The sequence below is a fragment of the Gigantopelta aegis genome, chromosome 2, assembly GCF_016097555.1.
Source record: "Gigantopelta aegis isolate Gae_Host chromosome 2, Gae_host_genome, whole genome shotgun sequence".
Taxonomy (NCBI): Eukaryota; Metazoa; Mollusca; class Gastropoda; order Neomphalida; family Peltospiridae; genus Gigantopelta; species Gigantopelta aegis.
This window is the reverse complement of record NC_054700.1, coordinates 22502508-22527518: the sequence shown is the minus strand read 5'-3', so window position 1 is coordinate 22527518 and position 25011 is coordinate 22502508. Positions and strand designations below refer to the sequence as shown.

Here is a 25011-nt window from a genome sequence, read left to right as displayed (position 1 = left end):
TTCTGATAGGCCAACCGTACGCATGGCAGAAGAAATACAAAAGTGTACGTCAGTTATAACATAACCTCAGAGACAAGCAAAACAGCGATATACTACGAAACAGCGATTTACTGCAAAACAGCGATACACAGCCTCAAGTCGTTAGTCACCTAACGTGAATTTGTCAACAACAAGTATTTACATGTAATCCTGAACAACACTGCTATTATTTTTTGTTTAATGTCAGAAGCTGTTTTGTGATCACTTCAACTTATAAAAAGGTAAGCAATTGTTTTCTTCTTTCTTTGTATAATTTAATTTAAATATATTTTTATTTCAATGTTATTTTCATATTTACATCCAGTTACGGTGCAATGCAAAGGCCCCACTGTCCTGGACAGACGGCCCAGATAGCTGAGGTGTGTGCCCAGGACAGCGTGCTTGAACCTGGGGGTGGGGGTGGAGATGAGTAAATGCTTCTGTGCGTGATCAGCTGAAGAATTGTAATTAGTCAGACATCATGACGAGTCAATAGAATGTATTTCTAAAAGGAATTTACAAAAAATCATTTTATCAAAATTTTGGAGCGCACCAAACAGTCACATCAAGATACGGTCTTGAGAGTTTACAAACAGAAAAACCCAAAACACACACTGATTTACATAATGTAATATTCTAAACGAGACATCGTGGGCTGAATTTACAAAGCCTGTTTTCGACTTACACGCGTGTAACTACGTACATTTACAATGCTTAAACACCTGTTTTAGACTTACACGCGTGTAACTACGTACATTTACCATGCTTAAACACCTGTTTTAGACTTACACGCGTGTAACTACGTACATTTACCATGCTTAAACACCTGTTTTAGACTTACACGCGTGTAACTACGTACATTTACCATGCTTAAACACCTGTTTTAGACTTACACGCGTGTAACTACGTACATTTACTATGCTTAAAGACATCTGCGTCTAAGAAAAGCAGGCTTCGTAAATTCGGCCCCATGTGTTTCAACCAGATGTTCAGTGCACTGATGTAGAGGATAATATCATATACATGTAGTACCTTTAAGGAAAGATATATAATTGCCCTAACATAATTCACGTTTAGCCCTCATACACTATATAGTTGATCGACGATGGTCAGTGATCCGAGAAGGGTTGCGAAACACTGTTATACACGATGTGGACAGAACTGTTGTGCTTTTATATTACATTATATTATACATTATGTTTTCCAAAATAAGCTTAATATCCGTGTGTGTGTGTGTGTGTGTGTGTGTGTGTTATGTTTTGTTTGTTTTTGTTTTGTTTGGGTTTTAGGTGTACTTTTATCCAATTAAGGTTCAAGTACATTGCTATGGACACACGTGTTATTAATAGTCAAGTAAAAAAGCCCGTTATGCGTTGCTACTAACATTAGAGCGACACAAACAGCAATTAATCTCCTAAACAATGAAGCCAAGCAAGGCAAGACTTATTTGTTTACCGACCTTTCAGCATAGCTTAACGGCACAATCATGGATTTGTAACCATTGTAACAGATATTTCGCCAGTAAATTCTTATTTAATCATAGACAAATTACAACATACTTGTGTACATATGGTAATCTTCCCGAGAAACATCAAGCCAATCCAGATATTATTTTCATTTCAACTTATTTTCGTGCGTATATCCAATTAAGGTTCAAACACGCTGTCCTGGACACATAAATCAGCTATCTGGGCTGTCTGTCCAGGACAGTGGGTTAGTTGTTAATTGTTAGTAGTTAGTGAGAGAGAAGCGGGTGTAGTGGTCTTACACTACCCACTGAGTCGTTAAAACTCGCTCTGGGTAGGAGCCGGTACTGGACTGCGAACTTTGTACCTACCAGCCCTATGTCCGATGGTAACAACCACGACGCCACCGAGGCCGGTAAGATATTATATTATGCAAGTAACAGGTCGTTTCGCCACTATTACTAGTTCGCCAGAGTCAAAATGGGTTCTGGACGAAAAGACCTGGAATTACACACACACACACACACACACACACACACACACACACACACACACTCTCTCTCTCTCTCTCTCTCTCTCTCTCTCTCTCTCTCTCACACACACACACACACACACACACACACATACACACGCACACACATATGCATACATACATAGATACATACATACATACATACACACATATACACACATACACACACACACACACACATACATACATACATACACACATACACACACATACATATATACATACATACATACACATACATACATACATACATCGTGGTTAGTCTCGCAATTTGCGAGCGATTCGGTGCCACAGGTTCGAGTCCCAGCAACGGCATGGGACAATTTGTGAGGCCAGAAAGGATTTAATTATCCCCTTTGCCAGTGTGTTAATATCTGTGTATGTAACAGTCAATATCAACATACATACAATATATAGATATTCATACATCAATACATACATACACATACATACATACATACATACATACATACATACAATGGTGAAAATAGTGGTGTCCCGACTAGTTTTTGCCTATCAACATCACAAGAGTCCGGGAAAACCGTTTTGGGTACCGGCTCTTTTTGCCTGCCGTCTTGTCGGACACGAAATTAGTTTGCGCTTATACTTTATCATTATGTTTTGTCCGGAAGATTTTGTGGCTTGCCGGACCGAATGTCCGGCAGGAATTTCAGCCAGTGTTGACCCCTGATATATAATATACCTCATTAAAATCAAATAAAAATACATTGCATTTATATTTATGTCTAAACACTGGAATATTTCTGAGCACCTAAAATTCGGCGTGAATGTATGTACCCCAGCACCCCCTCTCCCTCCTTCCAATCTCCCTCTAGTTATGTGCCTACAAGGTTTATGAAGTCGCTAACAGCCATAAATATGCTATTTTAAGCAAGGGAATTTGAAACGAAAAGGCATCGTTGGGTAACCGAAAAACACACGATATATTAACGTTTTCCTTTTTTCTTTTGATATAGCTAATTGATATAGCTAATTGATATAGCTAATTGCAATAAAAATATAAAAGTGGTGACAAAATAATCAATGTGGCGAAAGTCTGTGGCGATTTTTAAAATGATTTTTAATTTAGTTTATCACGGTCCTAGTTATAGGTAGGATAGGATAGGATAGGATAGGATAGGACAGGATAGGATAGGACAGGATAGGATACCATATTAACGTGCCTATTGAGGTTTAGGCAGAGTTATATGTATGTATGTCCGCAAATGACTGCCAGGTCAGACGTCGGGAATTAACGTTCTTATATCAATTTAATGTTCAGCACGCTATTGCGAGCACAATTTCTGACCAGGCCCAGTAGAAAATATTCAGAACGAGAGGGATTGGAGGAGTGATAAAAATGTTTATGCAAAAGGTTACAAAAAAGAAGATACAAATGATTAAATAAAAATACTTAATTAATTGATACTTAAATAAAATTTATTTATAAGAAAGTTAAAAAAGGTTTATGCAAAATATTTATACAAATGGTTACGTCAAAAAATAAATATTAACAGTATAATACAGCTGATTAATCAAGCATTTATGGCGGAGGCGAGCAGAAAAGAACGTCCCATTTCATTCTCAATTCAATTCCCTTGGTCATTCCATCAGGTCAGGTCAGGTCAGGTCAGAACAAGCTGTTGTAGCGCACGATTGTCATGGGCGCAGGGATCGGCTCTCGCCGGCTTCTCCGTCCAGGACAGGAAAGGGTACGGGGTGGGAGGGATCGCCCGCGTTGGCAAGTGCAGGGGAGTACAGTCAGCCCAACCGCAGTATCAAGCGTGCGAAATCGTTTTGGTGCTACTGTCCCGTGGGATTATAGTCAAACAGAAACGGTTGCGTAATTCGTGGAAGTAGTTTGAAGCGGTTCGCCAAAAGAGAAGTCATTCCATCCACACCACACCACCCCCACCACCACCACCCCCCCGTGTGTGTGTGTGTGTGTGTGTGTGTGTGTGTGTAGTGTAGGGGGTTGTGTGTTAAGAGGCAAGTGCTCCAGAAAAAATACAAAAAGTGCCCCTTTCACCTTAAAAGTGCCATTTTGTCCAAGTGCAGAAAACCCTACTGGTATTTTACTGTGAACTTGGTTTTTTGTTTACTAATCATCCTTGTTTACTATTTGTCCTCCCAACTAGTATTGTATTCTAGCTATGACACTGCAGTCAAACATACTTTATTTTCCGTGTGCTCGTAATTGCAGATGTAACATGTCAGGTCAGGTCAGGTCATAGGGTTAACGTGCACATTCAGAACTAGCTGTTGTAGCGCACACCTGTTATGGGCGCAGGTGCCGGCCTTGGCCGGCTCCTCCATCCAAAACAGGAAAAGGGTTGGGGTGGGTGGCAAAGGGGACCACTCGCGCTGGCAAGTGGAAAGGTGCAATTGAATTTTGAATATCCCGTAGGATTAAGTCAAAAAGAAAGGTTGCGCAATTTGTTTGAAGGAATTTTGGCGCATTTTTGAACGGTTCACCGAAATATAAAAAAAGGAGCTATGTATAGTTTTGAACTTTGAACCTAGCCTATTGATGGCCGTCGTTGTAGGTCTAACGTTATGATGTGGCTTTTATATGGGCCTCGTTCCACGAAGTGATCTTAGCATATGATCTTAAGTGCATAAAGTGGTTATAAATGCATTTAAAGTAATCTTAGTACTAAGATAGCTTCGTGGAACGGGGCCCAGGTCACAAATAGCAGGCCAAATCTATCTGTATAACCATGTGTGATGCGCTCAGAGAAAAAGCGAATGTCTCTTTAATGACACAGCACATTGTAATTAGCTGCAGGTGTTATTCTGGTAACATGCTGATTACTACACTTGTCGAATATACTGGGGGAGAGAGAGAGAGAGAGAGAGAGAGAGAGAGAGAGAGAGAGAGAGAGAGAGAGAGAGAGAGAGAGAGAGAGAGAGAGGGAGGGGGGGGGGGGGGGGGGGGGGGGGGGGGGGGGGGGGACGGGGGGAGAGGGAGAGGGATGAAGTGGGAGGGAGGGAGCGAGAGAGAGAGAGAGGGGGAAGAAGGGAGGGCAAGAGAGAGGGAGGGAGGGAGAGAGTGCGAGGGAAGGATGGAGAAAGAGTGCGAAGGAGGGAGCGCAAGAGAGGGAGGAAGAGGGGGATGGAGAAAGAGGGAGGGGGAGAGAGGGAGGGACAGAGATGGAGGGACAGATAGGGAGGAAGAGGGAGGGAGGGATGCAGAGAGAGAGATAGAGAGAGAGAGAGAGAGGAAGAGAGACACAGATAGAGAGAGAACGAGAGTGAGAGAGATAGAGGGAGGGATAGAGAGACAGAGGGAGGGAGGGAAGGTAGCGAGAGAGAGAGAGAGAGAGAGAAAGAGAAGGAGATAAAAAGAGACGAAGAGAGGTGAGAGAGTGCCAAGAAATGACTGAGGCCTTTATTAATCGTAAAACATGCCAACTAATATCCTCAACTTTTTCCAATCTGATTAAAATTAGCTCTACTGATCAGATTGGACCGGTTTTTTTTTAGGTTTTTGTTTTAGCTCTATAACCTTATATGGAAGCAGGGATACCTAGCCCTCGAATGGAGATATGCAGATGTGTTTCATCTCCCTAATTTATAGAACGTTTTATTAACAATAGAACCTTTACGGTAAACGTAGGCGAATCCTTTTCTGATAGTCTTGAGCTGGAGAACGGAATTTCACAAGGATCAGTAATCGCCCCAACACTTTTCAGCATTTTTATTAACGACTAAGCTACATATTTATTAAAGAACTCATCACACGAAACTAAGCTAAGTCTAGGTTTATTTGCCGACGATACGGCTTTTTGGCGAACTGGAAAGTGTATCAAACAATAAACAAATGATATTAAAAAATATATAGATAATCTACAAAAGTGGGCCGAAAGTTTGGGGGTAACCGTTTCCAGGTCAAAAACAGTGGCTATGCTGTTCGTAAACTGGGCCAGAACTAACAAAACTAAATTAAACCTTCTTTTTGACAGTACTCCTATACCTCGGGTTACTACAGTTAAGTTCGTGGGGATATCTTTCGACCAGTCTAAAATTTAATAAATATATATATATACTACTCAAAAGAATTTAAGGGTCAAAAATTTATAACCAAATACGTTTCAGAGTGTATTAGATTGATGATGTAAACTACACCAAATTTTTTATTTATTGTTCCATATTTACAAAAACCCACAAATAAACGTCACTGTATACAAGAAAGTCACATGACATGCTGTCAAAGTTGAAGGTTGTCAAACATGGATTTTACACATTAGAACATTCGTTTAATAGTGTGTGAATCCACCCCTGGCGCGAATACACTCGACACATCGTTGCCTCATGCTGTTGATCAGACGTCTGAAGAACTCTTGGGGAATGGCCTGCCAATTTGCTATAAGAAGTTGACCCAGATCATGAAGGTTGGCCTGAGGGGCATGGTTATCCCGAACTCTCCTGCCTAATTCGTCCCAGGAGTTCTCTATTGGGGCCAAGTCAGGCGAATATGCTGGCCAATCCATCCTGGCGATACCTTGTTGTCTGAGAAAGTCCGTTACCACCCTGGCGCGGTGGGGTCTGGTATTGTCATCCTGCAGAACTGCCCCGCCGCCAATCTGCTGAAGGCCTGGGAGAGCCAACGGCCGGATAATCACATTCAGATAGCGGATTCCATTCAGATTGCCATCCACCACATAGAGGGGGGTCCTGTGGTGGATAGAGATGCCGCCCCACACCATGACGCTGCCACCACCGAACCGGTGACGTTGTCTAACGTTAACGTCAGCGAAGCGCTCCCCAGGACGTCTGTAGACACGAACCCGACCGTCGTTGAACTGGAGACTAAACCTGGACTCGTCAGTGAACATTACTCGACCCCACTGAACACGTTGCCACCGCAGATGAAGCGTGCACCAGTGACGTATGGCCGTTCTGTGACGTGATAGGAGTGGTGGTCGAACAGCCTGGCGACGGCAGCGTAGATTATTGGCTCTCAGACGATTGCGTATGGTTTGATCAGACACTCGAGTTCCAGTCGCACCGCAGATTGTCACGTAATCGGCGTGCAGTGGTTGTGCGTTGACGTAGAGCCATATTGGTGATGTAGCGGTCCTCTCTATTTGTAGTGCTTCGGGGTCTTCCCGAACGTGGACGATTTCGAACAGAATTCGTTGCTTGGTACCGTTGCCACAGTCGGCCAACGACACTCTGACTGACACCAAGTCTCGGAGCAACATTTCTTTGCGTATTGCCATCCTGAAGCCAAGCAATAGCCCTTCCTCGATCTTCGATAGTCAGTTGAAGTCGTACCATTGTCGAATTTGGAGTGTGCACCGTACACGAACGCAAGCTCCAATTATACGGAAATTCAGCATTGGGAACATGGAATACACGTGCAAAGCGTGCAAATGAAGCGCTTTGTGAAAAAGCAAGTTATGGGCACTTAGCAGACCTTTCGCTTTCGCCCTAATTTACGTGCAAATGTAAGCATGTTTTCGCCATTAGAACTAGTCGACAGTGTCAATGACAGTGGATTTTAATTCATTTATGGGTTGCTTAGACCCACTTTTGTCAAAATGGAACAATACCATGCGTGACATTATGGTCTAGCTAATATAATTGACATTCAGAAAATACTTGCAGTAATTATTTAAGTTTATTGAACATCATGGGGCGCCGACAGACAATCTCTTCTTACGATTTTCGAGACCCTGATCGTGTCCAGGCTCCAATATGGTTGTACTATACCAAATAAAAACACTATATGCAATATATCAACCAAACTATTGCACATAAATATCAGTAGGGGAGAGGCAGGAGAACTGGGACACTAATTTGGGGGTGTCATGTCTGCAGTCAGTATTCTTACCCCCTTTGAGCCAGTCAATTATTTATTGCTGCAACAGGTGGCATTTTTAATTGTTTTAATGTTTCTCTACGAGTATTTGGCATGGATTAAAATTAATTAGGATTTCTTGTTAATTAATAACTAATTAGGTATGAAGGTGAATTGGGACACCTGTGGGAGATATGGGACAACCTGGAAGGTGATGTGGGACAGTGAAAGGAGAAGTGGGACAATGGTGAATTTGGCATTTCCAAGCCACACTAGCTTACTTAAAGGCCCTCTTTTCACCCCTCCAGAATATTTGTTGTATTTACTCAGTGCCCTAGGCCTACACTTAATAGCATTGGCTCCAGTGTTACTTAGAGTAAATTACCCTCGAAGCTTCAGGATGCTCATGCAGTGTGTGTTTTAAGTGCTGTGAGTTTGAAGACATCATTGCCGATATAATATGTAGTTTATGGAGTAAAGATCAGGGGGCCTTTAAGAATGCAGGCAAGTCTATGAACTCAACAAATACATGTACTTAAAAAGCATTTATTGCTATTACTAAGTTACAAGCTCTCCACGTTCTCTTGATGTTATTTGTCCGACCTGCTTCTGTCCTTTGACACTAATAACCTTGGGGACCTTTTGAACTGTGGTAAATCCGGACTCGTCAAGGTTAAAAATCCTAGCTCCAGTCACCCCCAGTTTCTTAATTAACACCTCCAGGACATCGAAGAATACCTTAACTGTATGGCGAATGAAAGCAGATGCCCTGGCCAAACTGGTGGCCTCTGGACTCCTTATGGAAAGCATGGGATTCCTTTTGAGGAAATTGGTCAACCATGTTCTTCCTGCCAGCTTCTTGTCTTTCCACTGATCTGGCATTTTTAAGCCATTTCGTTCAGCCATTTCATATGCCAGTTGCCTGGTCTTGATAGGGGTAAGTCCAAAGAACATCTTAGATGCCATTTGCAGGTAATCAACAAGCATTTGTTCCTTCTCATGTGTAAAAACATTGCTATGTTTGTAATTAGGTGTCAATGAACAGTCTGGGTTTGTTTTATATTTCTTAACATATCTGCAGAGTGCACTTCTGGAGAGTCCATAGTCATTTGCAGTTTTACGAATTGTTTTACCATCTTCAATGACTTCCTTCACTGCCTTTAACATTATTGGCTGGGGCACTTGACCCATTTCTGTCTTCCTTTTATATTTTCTAGGCATATTCTGTTGTTCTGCAAATAAAAAAGTAAGTGTAAGTTAAAGTGGCTGGGGAGAAGTGGGACACTAAGCAGGCTGCATCAGGGAGAGGTGGGACACTGTGTCCCAGATCTCCCACACTCAACCGTCTGCACATGTGTTGACCTATATTGTAGGTTGGCATCAAACATGCTACAAATCCATTTGTAAACTATTTAAAACAACATTTTCATCACACTTTCTGTATCTGAGCTAATTCACCAAATAAAGTTGCTCACAGTGGCTTACAATCAAAAGTTTAAAAATTAAGTGTTTGAGGTATACATTGAGAAAGCGGTGAAACAATGACTTTTAAATTTTCTTTTTCATAGGGATAAAGTAAGTTGGGGGAGCCTTACCAAGTGATGTAATGCAGATTCTGATTGGCTTAGAAATTTCAGAAATATTAGGCCTGTCCCACTTCTCCTCCGTCCCAGTTCTCCTGCCTCTCCCCTACTACAACCCCTTTTTCAAAGTATTAACTAAAGAAAATGGTACCTTTCACGACTCATTTTCGGTATAAACAGCATCCCTAATTTTGCACAAAATTTGAGTACTTTGTTTTTTACAGGTACCCCATACATGTTTCAAGCACAAGGCTACTTGACACAGTAGTACTAGATGAAATAAAACTGCATACATTTTTTTGCCCAGATGGAACTAATTTTGTTTATAACCAACACTCACATTTATCACGAATCACACGACTTGTGGTGTTAACTTCTCTGTCAAAAGTTCGGTGCACCTCCTGGCTGTGGGATGGTGCAAATAAAAGATCCCTTTCTACTAATGAGAACGTGTAGCGGATTTCCTCTCCATGACTGTCAAAACGACCATATGTTTGACATCCAATAGCCGATGATTAATAAATCAATGTGCTCTTCTTTTTTTTTCTTTTTTTTATCCAGCCGGAAGTTATTTGGTTTAGTATTACCTATAGATGCGCACCCAATACCAACTGAAACGGTTTAAGTAGTTTACAACAAGGCACTGCGGATCATAGCTAAGGGTTTGGTTTAGTACTACCAATAGTTGAGCATCCGATACCCAACTCAGACGGTTGAAAATGGTTTACAATAAGGCTCTGCGGATCATAGCTAGGGTGTTTCCGGGTACTCCTATTAACGGTCTGCATGTGCAACTTAAGATCCTTCCCGTCAATGTTAGGCGTACCAAACAATGTCTTAAAGGGACTGTCCTATGTTTGCAGCCATTGTAAGATGTTTGTGTTAACAGAGCCTTGTTGAGGACTACTATTTCACACTAAATACATTTTCCTGTTCAGAATACCAGTGTCTGTATATCGAATGTGTTTGCGGTCGTATACTAATGTTTGTAGCACTCAGTTTCTACATGAATTCGTGACATATATGTTTTTCGTACGTACGTAGTTATTGGGAGGTAAAATCCGGTCTGGGCTACAAGCATTAGGACAACAACAAACACCTTGTAAATACAGACTGATATTTTAAATAAGAAAATGTATGTTACGTCATCTAAAAGGCTCCATTGGTCGTAAACATTTTAGAATGGTTGTACACTCATAACTGTCCCTTTAAACATTGGTTTAAGATTAAAAGTGTTGTGCCATCCAACCCAATCTGTTTGATGAAGCCAAATAATCTTCCATGTCAAACCCATATAAATAAAACTTCTATTAATTTTATTCATAGAATGGCTTCAAATTTAGAACTGCTGGGTTTAACCACTGATCTAGTAATGTTTGAGCAATCCTGGATCATTAATAAATCTAATGTTTCTTTGTTACTTAGACCAGAAACTCTTAAAACTGAATTTCACCTTTTAAAAATCTTATCTTTAGAGCCGCTATTAATGATCTTTACAGTGATCATATTCATATCTATAAGGATGGCTCCAAAGATCCACAATTGGGCAACACCGGCATGACATTTATGTCGCCCCGGGGTTGCAAGATAAACTTTTCTGGCAGTGTTTCAGCGACGTATATATTATTCTCTATTTATTGTAGTATGTGTTATGTTTAGTAATCATATATGCCCCTTTCGTTTTTGTTTGTAAGTCATTAAAATAGTATTTAGTTTTAGTAACTATTCCTCTTAGCATTTTAACTATATCTTATGTATTTTATATTATGTCTCATGTTTTAATAATAACAACCTTATCCCGATTCAAATCAGTTTTAGCGGGCTATTAATTAAACCAGCCAAACCAGCATTTAAACAATAGGAGAAGCATGGCTGGTACCCAGGGGCACGCGTCGAACGATCGAGTGATTCCCCGCACGTCAGGTCAAGTCATAGGGTTTAACGTGCACATTCAGAGCAAGCTGTTTTAGCGCACGCCTGTCATGGGAACAGATGACACCAGGACAGGAAAGGTTTGGGGTTGGTGGGAGAAGCAAGAGAGCACCAGTAGCCCGACCAGAGTCGGTAACAGTCAGGGGGTTGGTTTTGGTGCTATGGAATTTGGAATTTGGAATCCCGTAGGATTAATGCCAAAGGGGAAAAGGTGCGCAATTTAAATGAAGGAAATTAGGCGCATTTTTGACAGGTCTGAATTGGAAAGGGGGAGCTTCATATGTTTTGGAACTTAGTAGGCCGAGAGTAGCTCTCTTTACTGGGGCCTAGTTAGTGTCGAGATCTTTCCCTAGATGGCCCGTCTGTTCAAATTGTTGCATGGTTCCCCGCGTGTCGCTGAGTTTTATATAGCAATAACCTTAAGTGGCCATCCGTAAATGTAACGCATCGTTAAGATGTAGTGCTCAATAATGCTCTTGGAACCTTTTGTTGACACCTTGAACCTCAAAACAATCTTGAAAACATCCAGATAATCAAGGAAACTACGATTCAACATCAACATACGTTCACTCACCAACAATTTCCAGATGATGGATGGCGGACTGTTCACTAACATCATCATTCTCTCCTCCTACCCTATCCCATCATTCTCTCCTCCTACCCTATCCCACCATTCCCTACCTTACACCAACCTACCTTCCTTTATAAATATCTCCTCCTACCCTATCCCACCCTTACACCGACCTACCTTCCTTCATAAACATCTAAATATCGGTACCCATAAATGCTGTATGGATAACCTGGGGATGGACGGGATGGGGGAACGACGCCGCAATAGGATGCGTTAGAGCGTAGGTAATCTTGGTCGATAGGAGGCCTCCCCCCCCCCCCCCCCCCCCGCATGCCCCTCCCATGGAAATCCGGTCCGGCAACCTTGGGTGCTCGCCTGGGTGTTTGAACGTACAACAGATTGGATGCAAGGCTCACCTCTTTGCTAACTTTTCCTCCAAAGCTTTAAATCATAAATAGTTTAATATATTAAAGTTAATATTATTTTAAATACATGTATACTGTTTAGACCAGCCTGACTGAAAAATGTGCCAACTTATGTAATTTACTAAGTTCAATAATACTCTTTTTTTTGGCGCCTTTTAATTCACTTAACCACCGTATCTTCCCTTTTATATATTTATTAGACCTTAATATCTAAATTTCAAAATTGTCCCATTCATTTCCAACTCCCACACAACCCTCCCACTCCCGTCCCAAAACTGGTCACTGGCGAAGTCAGAGGCTAAATCCGGGATGGGCGTGCATGAACCATTAGTGGACATGGGCGCGTTAATAGAGTTCCCGTTCCCGGTGAGAGAATGAGGGAGAGACAGAGACAAACAGACACAAAGAGATAGAGATATAGAGCAAAAATAGCTAGATAGGAGAGAGAGAAAGGGAGGAGGGAGAAAGAGGAAAGAAGAGAGAGAGAGAGAGAGAGAGAGAGAGAGAGAGAGAGAGAGAGAGAGAGAGAGAGAGAGAGGAAGGAAGGAAGGAAGAGTTAGATATACAAAGATATATTGAGAGAGATGCCTGTGCGTCCTCATTTATGAAGTATGTAAGTTAAGAACTCTTCAAAAACAATCAAGATAGGTCATAAAACTAATTAACTTCACTGCAGATAAGAGCATACCATTAACTTAAGAGAGTTAAAACTGTTGAGCCAAAAACGGCTCAATCGTGAACTCGGCGGGTTGTCTGAACTAATCAAGATGGAGGTGATGGAACTTGGGTTTGGTTTTCTTTAAAATTCTTATGTACTTTGTTTTTACGTAATCCTGTTTTGTAAGTCGTCTTACAAGTAATTCATTGGGATTTGTTCGAATAATGGTGTGTTTTAAAATCTGCTTATGTATGTATATATATACCTGACAACAAAAGAAATACGAACGTTCTACACATGTATACACATATATAGTTACAATAAATTAGCCTTCGATAAATACTTTCTAAAATGTTGACATTGATAATTTTAATAAATGAAACAATTAATGAGATTCCAACTGAATAATTTAAATAAATGAAGGAAAACTACATTAATAATCGCGTATCTTTTTTTGTTCAGTATATTTATATGCGCACGTAGATATATATAGCCATGTGTTTGTCGATTTGTCTCTGTCCATCCATCCGTCCATCTCTCTCTCTCTCTCTCCCTCCCTCCCTCCCTCCCCCCCCCTCTCTCTCTCTCTCTCTCTCTCTCTCTCTCTCTCTCAGCTGAAAATTACCCCACCACTTTACTTTAAAGTGTGCAGTATTAGATAGGCGTATATGTTTACTCACTTACCTAACTTTTATATTGCATAAGAGGCCTGAGTGTGATTACATAACAACTTCTGCTAAAATTTTAAGAGTTACATGAATACGAAAATTCATCAGATCAGAGCCCTTAGATCACCTTAATTTCATAACTACATTATGCACTTAAAGTGAACTTAGTGCTAAGATCGCTTCGTGGAAGGGGGCCAGATAGTAACAATTGTACATAGAAAGAGTTGCTTTTGTTCAAGTTCCTTTTATTGGAACACATTCAACATATGGATTTACATGTATTTGGGAATTATTCTATTTGTAAAAGTACTAAAAGATGTAACTAATCCTTTCTTAGAAAACTGTTTGCAAGCATATATTGTCTTTGCAAAGAAACTACCAGTTAACTAATTTCATATGTTGTCTTTGCAAAGAAAGTACCAGTTATCTAATTTCAAGCCTTTATGACCGAACCTTCATTTTACTATGGTAATATACAAATTGCCAAGAGGTTTTTCTTTCTTTTAAAACATTGGATAGATGCTATGTTTTTGCAAATTTGTGATTTATTAAATAAAAATGGATCCTTTATGTCTTATGATTTGAGTGCAAAGGCTGTTCTATTTGTAGAATGTTTCGGTATTATGTCTTGTATATTAAACTATATTTGATTAACATTAGCTTGGACTTACGTATTGCTATCTCAAACCTGTTTGCAGAAAATAATCTATATTAACAATGTTACCAATTACAAAAAAGTAAAGTGAAAGTTTTTTTTGTTTAACGACACCACTAGAGCACATTGATTAATTAATCATCGGCTATTGGATTTCAAACATTTGGAAACCCGATACATTTTTCCTAATGCAGCAAGGAATCTTTTATATGCACTTTCCCACGGATAGGAAAAAACATACCACGGCCTTTGACCAAGTGTGGGTTTTCACTAAGTCCATGAGTAACTCGCAATTATGCCCCTCTCCACTTAAATTATATATAATAGCTACGACCAAGGTTTAACATAAAGTATGTCTCCAGAACTCCCTCCCCGTTATACATAGCTCAAAACCACAGATATTCCCTTATTGCACACACATTGGCCTATACCCAGTCTTGAACATGCTTTGTTTATGAAACATTTATAATCCGTTTTAATAAAGACAAGGTACACGAAACCTAACAACTGAAAATCGATACAATCCTGCTAAATACAGATTCTATAATAGTATGTGAAAACATACATGGTTTGTTTTGTTTTATCTTAAAGGGCGGTTCATATAACCTCTCGCTTATTTGAAAGAAAGAAAGAAATGTTTTATTTAAAGACGCACTCAACACATTTTATTTACGGTTATATGGCGTCAGACCACACAGATTTTGAGAGGAAATCCGCTGTCGCCACTTCATGGGCTACTCTTTCCGATGAGCAGCAAGAGATCTTTTATTTGCGCTCCCCACAGGCAGGATAGCACAAACCATGGCCTTTGTTGAACCAGTTATGGATCACTGATCGGTGCAAGTGGTTTACACCTACCCACTGAGCCTTGCGGAGCACTCACCCAAGGTTTGGAGTCGGTATCCGGATTAAAAATCCCATGCCTCGACTGGGATCCGAACCCAGTACCTACCAGCCTGTTGACCGATGGCCTAACCACGACGCCACCGAGGCCGGTCGCTTATTTGAAATGCCCTTTTTAATTAATAATAATAAATAGAGGATATTTCATGGGTTTTTTGGTCAAATATGGCATCGAGTGACGTTTGCAATCGTATCTCACGAGTCGCGCTTGCGATACGAGTGTGATATGATTGCAAACTTTACAAGATGATATATAAATCATATTTGACAAAAAACATGAAATGTTCTATTTATTATATAACTTTTGGCAATTTATTTTTATTTTTAAAATGCCAGCAGCAAAATAGTTCCGGCTTTTTTTACAGTGAAGATAATACTTTCTACAGTGATGATAATACATTTTAGAGTGAAATAGTGAAATGTTCACTCTAAAATGTGTTATCATCACTGAGTGACTGAAAACACTTTTATTTCACTGATATTTTAAGATATATCACTAAATATTATACATGTATAATAATAAATCATCATCCACAACATTATGTAACACTAAACTGCCCTGAAAACGGTCTCTGAGAATCTTTATTTCAAAACATTTCGGAGAATATGTCCACGGACTCGCTTCAGATCTCGCTCATTTCAGTAGCTTCTACAAACTTAAACTTGCCCATTTTAAAAATATTTTGTGAACCCCCTTTATAAAATTCTGAATCAGCTCCTGTGAAATCAAAATGTTTAATAAATGCGAAAAAAACCTCACCAAATTTAAAAAAGAAAGAAAAAAGAATCAACTAAGTTCACGCAAACATCATGAAATTGACCCCATAGCTTCAGGCGAACGTTCTTTATCAAAACGAATATTATGTTCTTGGTAGTACTTGTAACGTGAGATCAGAACACACCACTACAAGCTGACATTTATGATGAAATAATCGAAACAGAGCTTCGCTAGAGGACATTAAAACATTTATTTGATGTTATTTATTAATACACATTTTGTTTTGTTTTGTTTATAAAAAATAAAAAATAAAAATAAATGGGTTTTCATTTTTTAAATAATCATTAATGTTAACAGGTCCATATAGTGTGGAACATGAACTGTACGTACAGGCAAGTTTCAGAAAATTGCGAGAACGATCGTTTCACATTTGCGTCGCTCGCGCAAATCTGATTTTGCTTAATCTATTTTTCGTTCGCGAATTAAATTTAGGACATCATTTACATATGCTTTTTATTTGTAATACTATATCTGACCAGACTTATCTCGGACTTGTAATACTATATCTGACCTGGCTTGTCTCGGACGGAATTACTGCCCCCCCCCCCCCCCCCCCCCATCGTAATCAGTGCTCTACGACTGGTATATCAAAGTCCATAGGAAAGTGCTAATGGAAAATGTAACGCGTTTCCTCTGACGACTACGTGTCAGAATTACTAAACTCATTAGTCTGACATCAAATGACTGATGATTAATTAATTAAAATGCTCTTGTAGAGTCGTTAACCCCAAACAACAACAAAAACAAACCACCCCACCCCACACCCCCCAAAAAATTAAAAGAGAAAAAAAAGAAGAAAACAACACTCGAAAGAAACAAAATGAAAACAACAAAAAGAAATTGCACAAAGAAAAGATATGAAACAAACAAACAACACTGCCGATAAAGCTCAATGGTAGAATGCTCGCCTATTAGAGTCGAATGATCAATAGTCTTCTATCGATTCGTTGGGTTATTTCCAGTTCTAACTATTGCCCCAGGACTGATATATTATATAATATCTGTAGGGAAGTGCAAATTCATAAGCGTACGAGATAGGACGTGATCAGGGGGACAACTGCCTTCTGCCCTCCCCCCTTCCCCAGTATTGGAGGAAATTGTCGATTCGGGCAAAAAAACGATGAATATTCGGACAAAATGAGCTGGCCTGAAAACTTTTCACCATGTATTTCCATCATCTTACCCACAATATTTAGTTGTAATTAAATCCATGTAAAAATGCGTAGTGTTTCGTTTCCAACCGTATATAGCTGATTGGTAATAATGCTAATATGCATAAATGATGCAAAATCGTGCATTTTCATTTAATTGGGGCAAAAATAAGCCCGCCGACCTCTCCCACTCCACACACACGCACACACTTAACAGAGTTGCATTAAATACATCTATATTCGTATTTTGTCATATCGTAACACATCTTATAATATGAACTATGAAATTTGGTTGTAATGTTTTAAGGACACACACACAGGCTATAGGCCTATATAGCTGAAGGTATAATGTTTACATTTCAAATCAAATAAACAAATAATTTTGGCGAGAATCCGCCATCATGCACCTTTACTAACAGCTGATTAATAGTGTTAATTAAATTAATTAAAATAAAAGTAACAATAGCAAGACACGTGACTTAATTAAACAATATTAATCCACCACAAAGTGTCGTCTGTAATGTGGAGATGCTATCTGAGCTACATTGTTTTTCGCAAAAATCCCGCCACAAGATCTTGCGAGATAAGTCGTCAGGTGCAGACAGCATGACGTCACTTAATCACGACGGACTCGTAGGGACATTATCTGACCCGATACGATAAAACCGTTACTCTTCGCGTGGAATGAAAATATTACCGTATTCTCCCAGCAAGACGTCTCACTGGATCGCAGTTCCCACGTTGTTCCTGCAGAAATATAAAATTACTCCATTAGAAAAGCAGTGATTGAGATCTATACAGATTTGAAGGTGTCCCTGGCGAGTACTTAATAACACTATTGATTGGATAACTGATTAGCTCTTTCAGGTTGTACCCCGCTATCAATTACTCCATGCGCTTCAATACAATTTCTATGTCAGAATAGTTTCTGTGCAAAATACAATAACATCGAGAGGGTCATGTGACTACTAGTTTTAGGGAGTACCCTCCCTTGACAACTACCTGCAAAAAAAGAACATGGGTTGACCACGAAAATGTTCAGTTAGCTGCCTTCATGCCTGAACACCGCTTCATGTTACTGTTATGCACGTGACAATATACCACTTGCGCAATTAGTACTAAATAGTACAAGTAACTTCAAACCAATTGGTTATTTAAATAGCCTACTACAGGGGTCAACCCACTTGTAATCATCAAAGAAAGATTTCAAAAGGCATATAAGAAAATGTGGGGTTTTTCTTCTGATGAATTATTTCCTAAACCGGCCATCTTGCCTTTGCTTGTTAAATAGGACTAGATTACCATGTTTATATACACGGATTTGAAGGAAATTTATTATAAAATTCAATTAATAAAATGTATTTCATTTGATAAGTTTATTTATAAAATATAGTAAAAATTGTTAGCAAGTTACTCTCTATACGAAAAAGGAAAATTCTACAAATTAAGAACTCTTTTAGATGTTTTGGTTTTCTTGTTTGTTTCTTAAAAATAATTTAACAGAAACACCCTGAAATAATGTGAGGATAATATTTAATGCAAATATTACAAGATATTTGCATGTATTTCATCAAATAACCGCTAAAAATTTCAAATTGTATTTCAGCAAACAATTGTAAACAATTTTAGAAAACTTCATACGTTTTTAAACAGAGCTAGATCAGACTTAATCGGTAGAATGTTCTTATGGGTTGCTTGGAACATAGGATCGAAACCTCTAGGCGGACCCATTGGGGATTACCCGTCCCAACCAATGACGCAGGACTGGTATATCAAAGGCCGTGGTATTAAATTTTGTTGTTGTCCTGTATGTGGATAAATGCAGATGAAGATCCTTTGCTTTCAACAGAAGCACGTATAGCGGGTTTCCTATTGAGATAATGTGTCAGAATTACCGAATGTTTGATACCCAACGACCGGCCTCGATTGTGTTATGATTAAGCCATCGGACATAAGGTTGGTAGGTACTGGGATCGCAGAGTTAGAATTACCAAATGTTTGATATCCAATAGCCAATGACTAATTTAATCAATGTGCTCTAGTGGTGTCGTTGAACAAAACAAACTTCTTTTTGTTCAATCCCACATTACATCTCTGTAGTATCATTGCTCTAATCGAAAAGGATAGCCTATGAAGTGGCGACAGCGGGTTTCCTCTCTCGTTATCTGCGTGGTCCTTAACCATATGTCCGACGCCATATAACCGTAAATAAAATGTGTTGAGTGCGTCGTTAAATAAAGCATTTCCTTCCTTCCTCTGTAGTATGTTTTGCGCGGCTCTATACATTTAAAAAAATAAAAATAACTCTCCAATTTTTATATTGATGTTGATCATCGATTTATTTATATATTTACATAGTTTCACACCTAATAGTCGGTGTATACCGGCCTCGGTGGGGTCGTTATTAAGCCATCGGACGTAAGGCTGATAGGTACAGGGTTCGCAGACCGGTATCGGCTCCCATTCAGAGTTTTAACGACTCAATGGATAGGTGTAAGACCACTGCACCCTCTTCTCGCTCACTAACCATTAACAGCTAACCCTCTGTCCTGGACAGACAGCCTAGATATTTGAGGTCTGTGCCCAGGACAGCGTGCTTGAACCTTAATTGGATATAAGCACGAAAATAATTTCATGGAAGGAAGGAAGCCGATGTATTTTTTTGTGCTGAGGTGTCGTTAAACATTAATTAATTAATTAATTAACTATTAATTAATTAATTAATTCATTCATTCATTCATTCATTCATTCATTCATTCATTCATTACATCTCTGTATTTTACACATGCATACTTATTTCTGTTTAAAGTTTAAAATATTTCAGAGCGTATGATTTTACTTTTGTAACAAAACAATACTGAATTCGCTGTCAGACTAACGGACGAATGTATGTGTGGGCGTGATAGGGAGAGGCAGACGCCGTTTTGTTTTTCTGCTGCTAGTTTCAAGGGTGAGGTCGGGGGGGGGGGGAGTCAGGGGGTAAAGGGTGCTTAAAATTAGTCAAGTTGTAATTTGTTCACATCAGTTACACATTAAAACAAATACTGAAATTATTATTAAATTAAAAAACAAACCCACCCCAACAACCCTACTGAAAGCTTTAGTTTGTGTCAATATGTTTAAAAAACAACAAACATTGGGCGGAATCTAGCTCAGTCAGTAGATCGCTGATCTGAGGTGATTAGATCCTTGGGTTGAACCCCCTCGGTGATTAGATCCTTGGGTCGAACCCCCTCGGTGATTAGATCCTTGGGTCGAACACCCTCGGTGATTAGAGCCTTGGCTTGAACCCCCTCGGTGATTAGATCCTTGGGTCGAACCCCCTCGGTGATTAGATCCTTGGGTCGAACCCCCTCGGTGATTAGATCCTTGGGTCGAACTCCCTCGGTGATTAGATCCTTGGGTCGAACCCCCTCGGTGATTAGATCCTTGGCTTGAACCCCCTCGGTGATTAGATCCTTGGCTTGAGCCCCTCGGTGATTAGATCCTTGGCTTGAACCCCCTCGGTGATTAGATCCTTGGGTCGAACCCCCTCGGTGATTAAATCCTTGGCTTGAACCCCCTCGGTGATTAGATCCTTGGCTTGAACCCCCTCGGTGATTAAATCCTTTGGCTTGAACCCCCTCGGTGATTAGATCCTTGGGTCGAACCCCCTCGGTGATTAGACCCTTGGGTCGAACTCCCTCGGTGATTAGACCCTTGGGTCGAACTCCCTCGGTGATTAGATCCTTGGGTCGAACCCCCTCGGTGATTAGATCCTTGGGTCGAACCCCCTCGGTGATTAGATCCTTGGGTCGAACCCCCTCGGTGATTAGATCCTTGGCTTGAACCCCCTCGGTGATTAGATCCTTGGCTTGAACCCTCTCGGTGATTAGATCCTTGGCTAGAACCCCCTCGGTGATTAGATCCTTGGGTCGAACCCCCTCGGTGATTAGATCCTTGGCTTGAACCCTCTCGGTGATTAGATCCTTGGGTTGAATCCCCTCGGTGATTAGATCCTTAGGTCGAACCCCCTCGGTGATTAAATCCTTGGCTTGAAACCCCTCGGTGATTAGATCCTTGGCTTGAACCCCCTCGGTGATTAGATCCTTGGCTTGAACCCCCTCGGTGATTAGATCCTTGGCTTGAACCCCCTCGGTGATTAGATCCTTGGCTTGAACCCCCTCGGTGATTAGATCCTTGGCTTGAATCCCCTCGGTGATTAGATCATTGGGTCGAACCCCCTCGGTGATTAGATCCTTGGCTTGAACTCCATCGGTGATTAGATCCTTGGGTCGAACCCCCTCGGTGATTAGATCCTTGGGTCGAAACCCCTCGGTGATTAGATCCTTGGGTCGAACCATCTCGGTGATTAGATCCTTGGGTCGAACTCCCTCGGTGATTAGATCCTTGGGTTGAACCCCCTCGGTGATTAGATCCTTGGCTTGAACCCCCTCGGTGATTAGATCCTTGGCTTGAACCCCCTTGGTGATTAGATCCTTGGCTTGAACCCCCTCGGTGATTAGATCCTTGGCTTGAACCCCCTCATGGACCCATTGAGGTTTTCCTGTCCCAACCAGTGTCCTACAACAGACAGCGGTAAGTGATGTCCTGTCTGTGGGAAAGTGTATACAAAACGTCCATTACTGCCTACAGAAATATGTAACGTTTTTTTGTTTTTTTGTGTCCAAAAGACTGTCAGAATTAGCCAATCTTTAAATAATTAATGTTTATTTATTTATTTATTTATTATTATTATTATTATTATTATTATTATTATTATTATTATTATTGCTAATATTATTGTCATTGTTATTATTATTATTATTATTACGATAAATGACTGGCAAACACAGACGGTAGGCCTATATATAAATGCTTCTGTTAATCAATGTGCTCTAGTGGTGCCTGTAAACAAACTGAACTTTGACTGTATTTAAAAACAATAGTATTGACAGAGATCTTTATAAAGAAGAACGCCGCAAGCGTCTTGGCTTGTCTTACAGCACGCCTTCTCAGTGATACTAAAAGCAAATTAAGAATAACTGTGTGGAAAATAGTTGATTGCATTATGGCAGCTTTTATATCATTGGTTAAATATAAGAAAACTTTGATTTTTAGCTCATCTTACAGAAAAGCACAGCATGATTCAGCAACATGGCTACCGGCAATATATATATTTTTTGCGTTCCACTTCCTGTTAAATTTATGTCAGACGGTTAAAAAACAGGATGAACTAAAAGAAAAAAAAAGTAATCAAATTGCAGCCACTCTCCGTCTCGGTAAAATATTCTACCCTATGTATCGTATATCGTTTGTAAATTGCCAGTTCTTGGTTAGTTAATTCATGAAATGTGACCGTATCTAAAATATATCGAAAAATGGCGTGTCACGGAAACAAAAACAATATGGCCACATTTAAGATTCAGAGAATACAACACGAGTGGCCGTTAGTTACCATTTATCTTAGGAATTTTTTTAAAACGTATCTAACCAACGAGTTGGATACGTTTTTAAACAATGAGTTATAACATATATATGGTATCTAAGCAATCTGATTAAAATTAGCTCTACTGGTCTACCAGTAGATCTAACAGCATTGCGTGGACTCCCATGTTCAGGTGACATTTCATCTATAAATAACAATTTAAATATCGACCAATTACACTTCGCCTTTTATAGCGTTATTCGGGAGCATACAAATTCTAAAAATATCGGGCGAGACTATTTATGCAATAGGCGAACTTGTTGGTCTATTTCAACATTAAAAAACAGGGGGAAAAGTGCAGTAATAAACTCTGGATTGTATACTAGTATAAACAGATTTTATGACTATACCATCACGTTTTTTTTTCGTTTTGAAACGAATTTTATATTGAAATTAGTTTCCGGCATACTTCGTAATTCACCCGAACCATTTCGTATACCCTCGGCATAATACCGAATGTTTTCAAATTCTTTTCAAATCACTGGCATGATTTTGCAAGTAAGGTTTTGATTGGTCGAATGAAAGGTCAACTGGACATGAGCTCCAACGGGGTGCTTTTAGATCCACAGGTAATAGTAATTAACCAGTGGAGCTAATTTTAATTACATCGCCTCTAGTAATCGAGTTCGATTGTGCTTTCTTCGTTGAATAGCATGACACTGGCGATAAGGTCATCACCTATAGTCTGTCCCACAGGGAATGCCTTTTTGCTTTTTACATGCTATGGAATTTAATACCAGGTATTCATTTCTGAGCCGATTGCTTACTAAATTGGACACAATTTGTTTTTCAAAAACACTTGCTTTTCTTCTTACGTCAAACAAAACTGAAATTATTTACCAAAAACAGTTTTGTTGGAGAATGGGACGGACTATAGGAGCAGCCAGTAGCATGCTTTTAAATTATTCTCACACTTGTATGTCTTATTGGTATGTGTTATATAAAAAATAATGAATGATGTTCTCACCAACGGGTGTGTAACAAATTTATTTAATTCGCTATGGATGGGTCAGTTCACAGGACCATTTTCCTACTGGTCTCTCTTTATTACAAAACATGGCGTAAGGCGAATTGACGAATGGATCTTTAACGACAACCAATTTAACCGTATAAGAATAGCAACCGATAACCGATGACAAATGGACCACGGAAACGAAATTTCTACTCAAGTTAAAGAGATTAATCCCAATACACAAATAACGAAAACGGAGATTACTTGGAACCCAATTTCGAAACGTGTCTGCCAGTCCTGTTTACACGATAATATCTCCTGTGATACATGATAGGCAATACCCATCAGTAAATTTGCCCAGAGGTCTAGTAATATGATTCTAGTGCAAGTTAGCAAACTATTCCAATTGATCGATATATTAACCAAACGTCTGTTCCACAAGGCTTGTTTAACACACAAATATATATACTGAACAAAAAAAGAAACTTCCGATTTGTACATATAGTATTTGTTGTGTTAAAGAATTCATTGTATAATGAAATTATATAGGTAGTATTAGCCGTAAGCTGTATTATTAGGATTCATGAATTTTATCGATTATTTTTGCACTGTTAATCGTCGACAACGTGAAATTCAATTTGCACGTGCATGCATGGTTCGACATGTCCCGTGTAGTATTCGGTCAATTTGTTTTACTTGTCTTACTGACATTGTTGTCAAGTGAACGAAAACGCTTCAAAATTTGTAAAAAAAATATTTTTTTTTACATTGTAGCATTTTTAGTATGCCAAGAATACCCAATAATTTACGCGAGCGGGCGATTGGCATGCTTGATGCTGGCATGTCGACAGAAAACGTTGCAAGGCATGTTGGGAGTTCTAGTCGAGCGATACGAAATCTTCGCGTAAGATTTCGAACGACAGGAAGCACCAACGACTTGCCACGTCGTGGACGTCCGCGTGTTACAACGCGTGGTCAAGACCGCTATATCATGAACACGCATTTGCGCAATCGATTCCAAACTGCCACTGCTACTGCTGCTAACACACCTGGGGCTTCATAATAACCGAATCAGTGGGCAAACTGTTCGTAATCGTCTGCGGGAGAACGGTTTACATGCACGACGTCCTTACGTCAGATGCGTTTTAACGCAACGTCATCGTCTAAAACGTCTTAACTGGGCACGTGTACACACTCGTTGGATACGGCGACGCTGGAATACCGTTCTTTTTTCGGATGAATCCAAATTTTCTTTACAACGTGGTGATGGCAGGGTGCGCGTCTACCGTAGGAGAAATGAACGCTATGCTGACTGTTGTGTTCTTGGACGAGATCGTTTCGGGGGTGGGGGTTGTGTCATGGTCTGGGCAGCCATTGCCCATGGTTATCGTTGACCACTAGTCGTCATTGATGGCAATTTAAATGCTCAACGTTACCGCGATGACA

At 39.9% G+C, this 25011-nt stretch overlaps 2 protein-coding genes across 2 annotated transcripts in view; one reads left to right on the top strand and one right to left on the bottom strand.

Moving 5' to 3' along the window:
- The window catches only part of LOC121382724 (D(1)-like dopamine receptor), a 60193-nt gene continuing 35182 nt past the window's right edge, over positions 1 to 25011 (top strand). The window contains exon 1 of the mRNA XM_041512282.1: positions 1 to 260. The gene's annotated coding sequence lies outside the window, so the exon portion shown is untranslated. The remainder of the gene's footprint in view (positions 261 to 25011) is intronic.
- LOC121387774 lies at positions 8381 to 9013 on the bottom strand. Its single transcript, XM_041518983.1, has one exon. It carries the CDS (start codon positions 9011 to 9013, stop codon positions 8381 to 8383), a length of 633 nt encoding a protein of 210 aa, XP_041374917.1.

Coding starts and splice junctions, on each gene's coding strand:
- LOC121387774 (XM_041518983.1), bottom strand. CDS start 9,013: ATGGGTCAAGTGCCCCAGCCAATAATGTTAAAGGCAGTGAAGGAAGTC.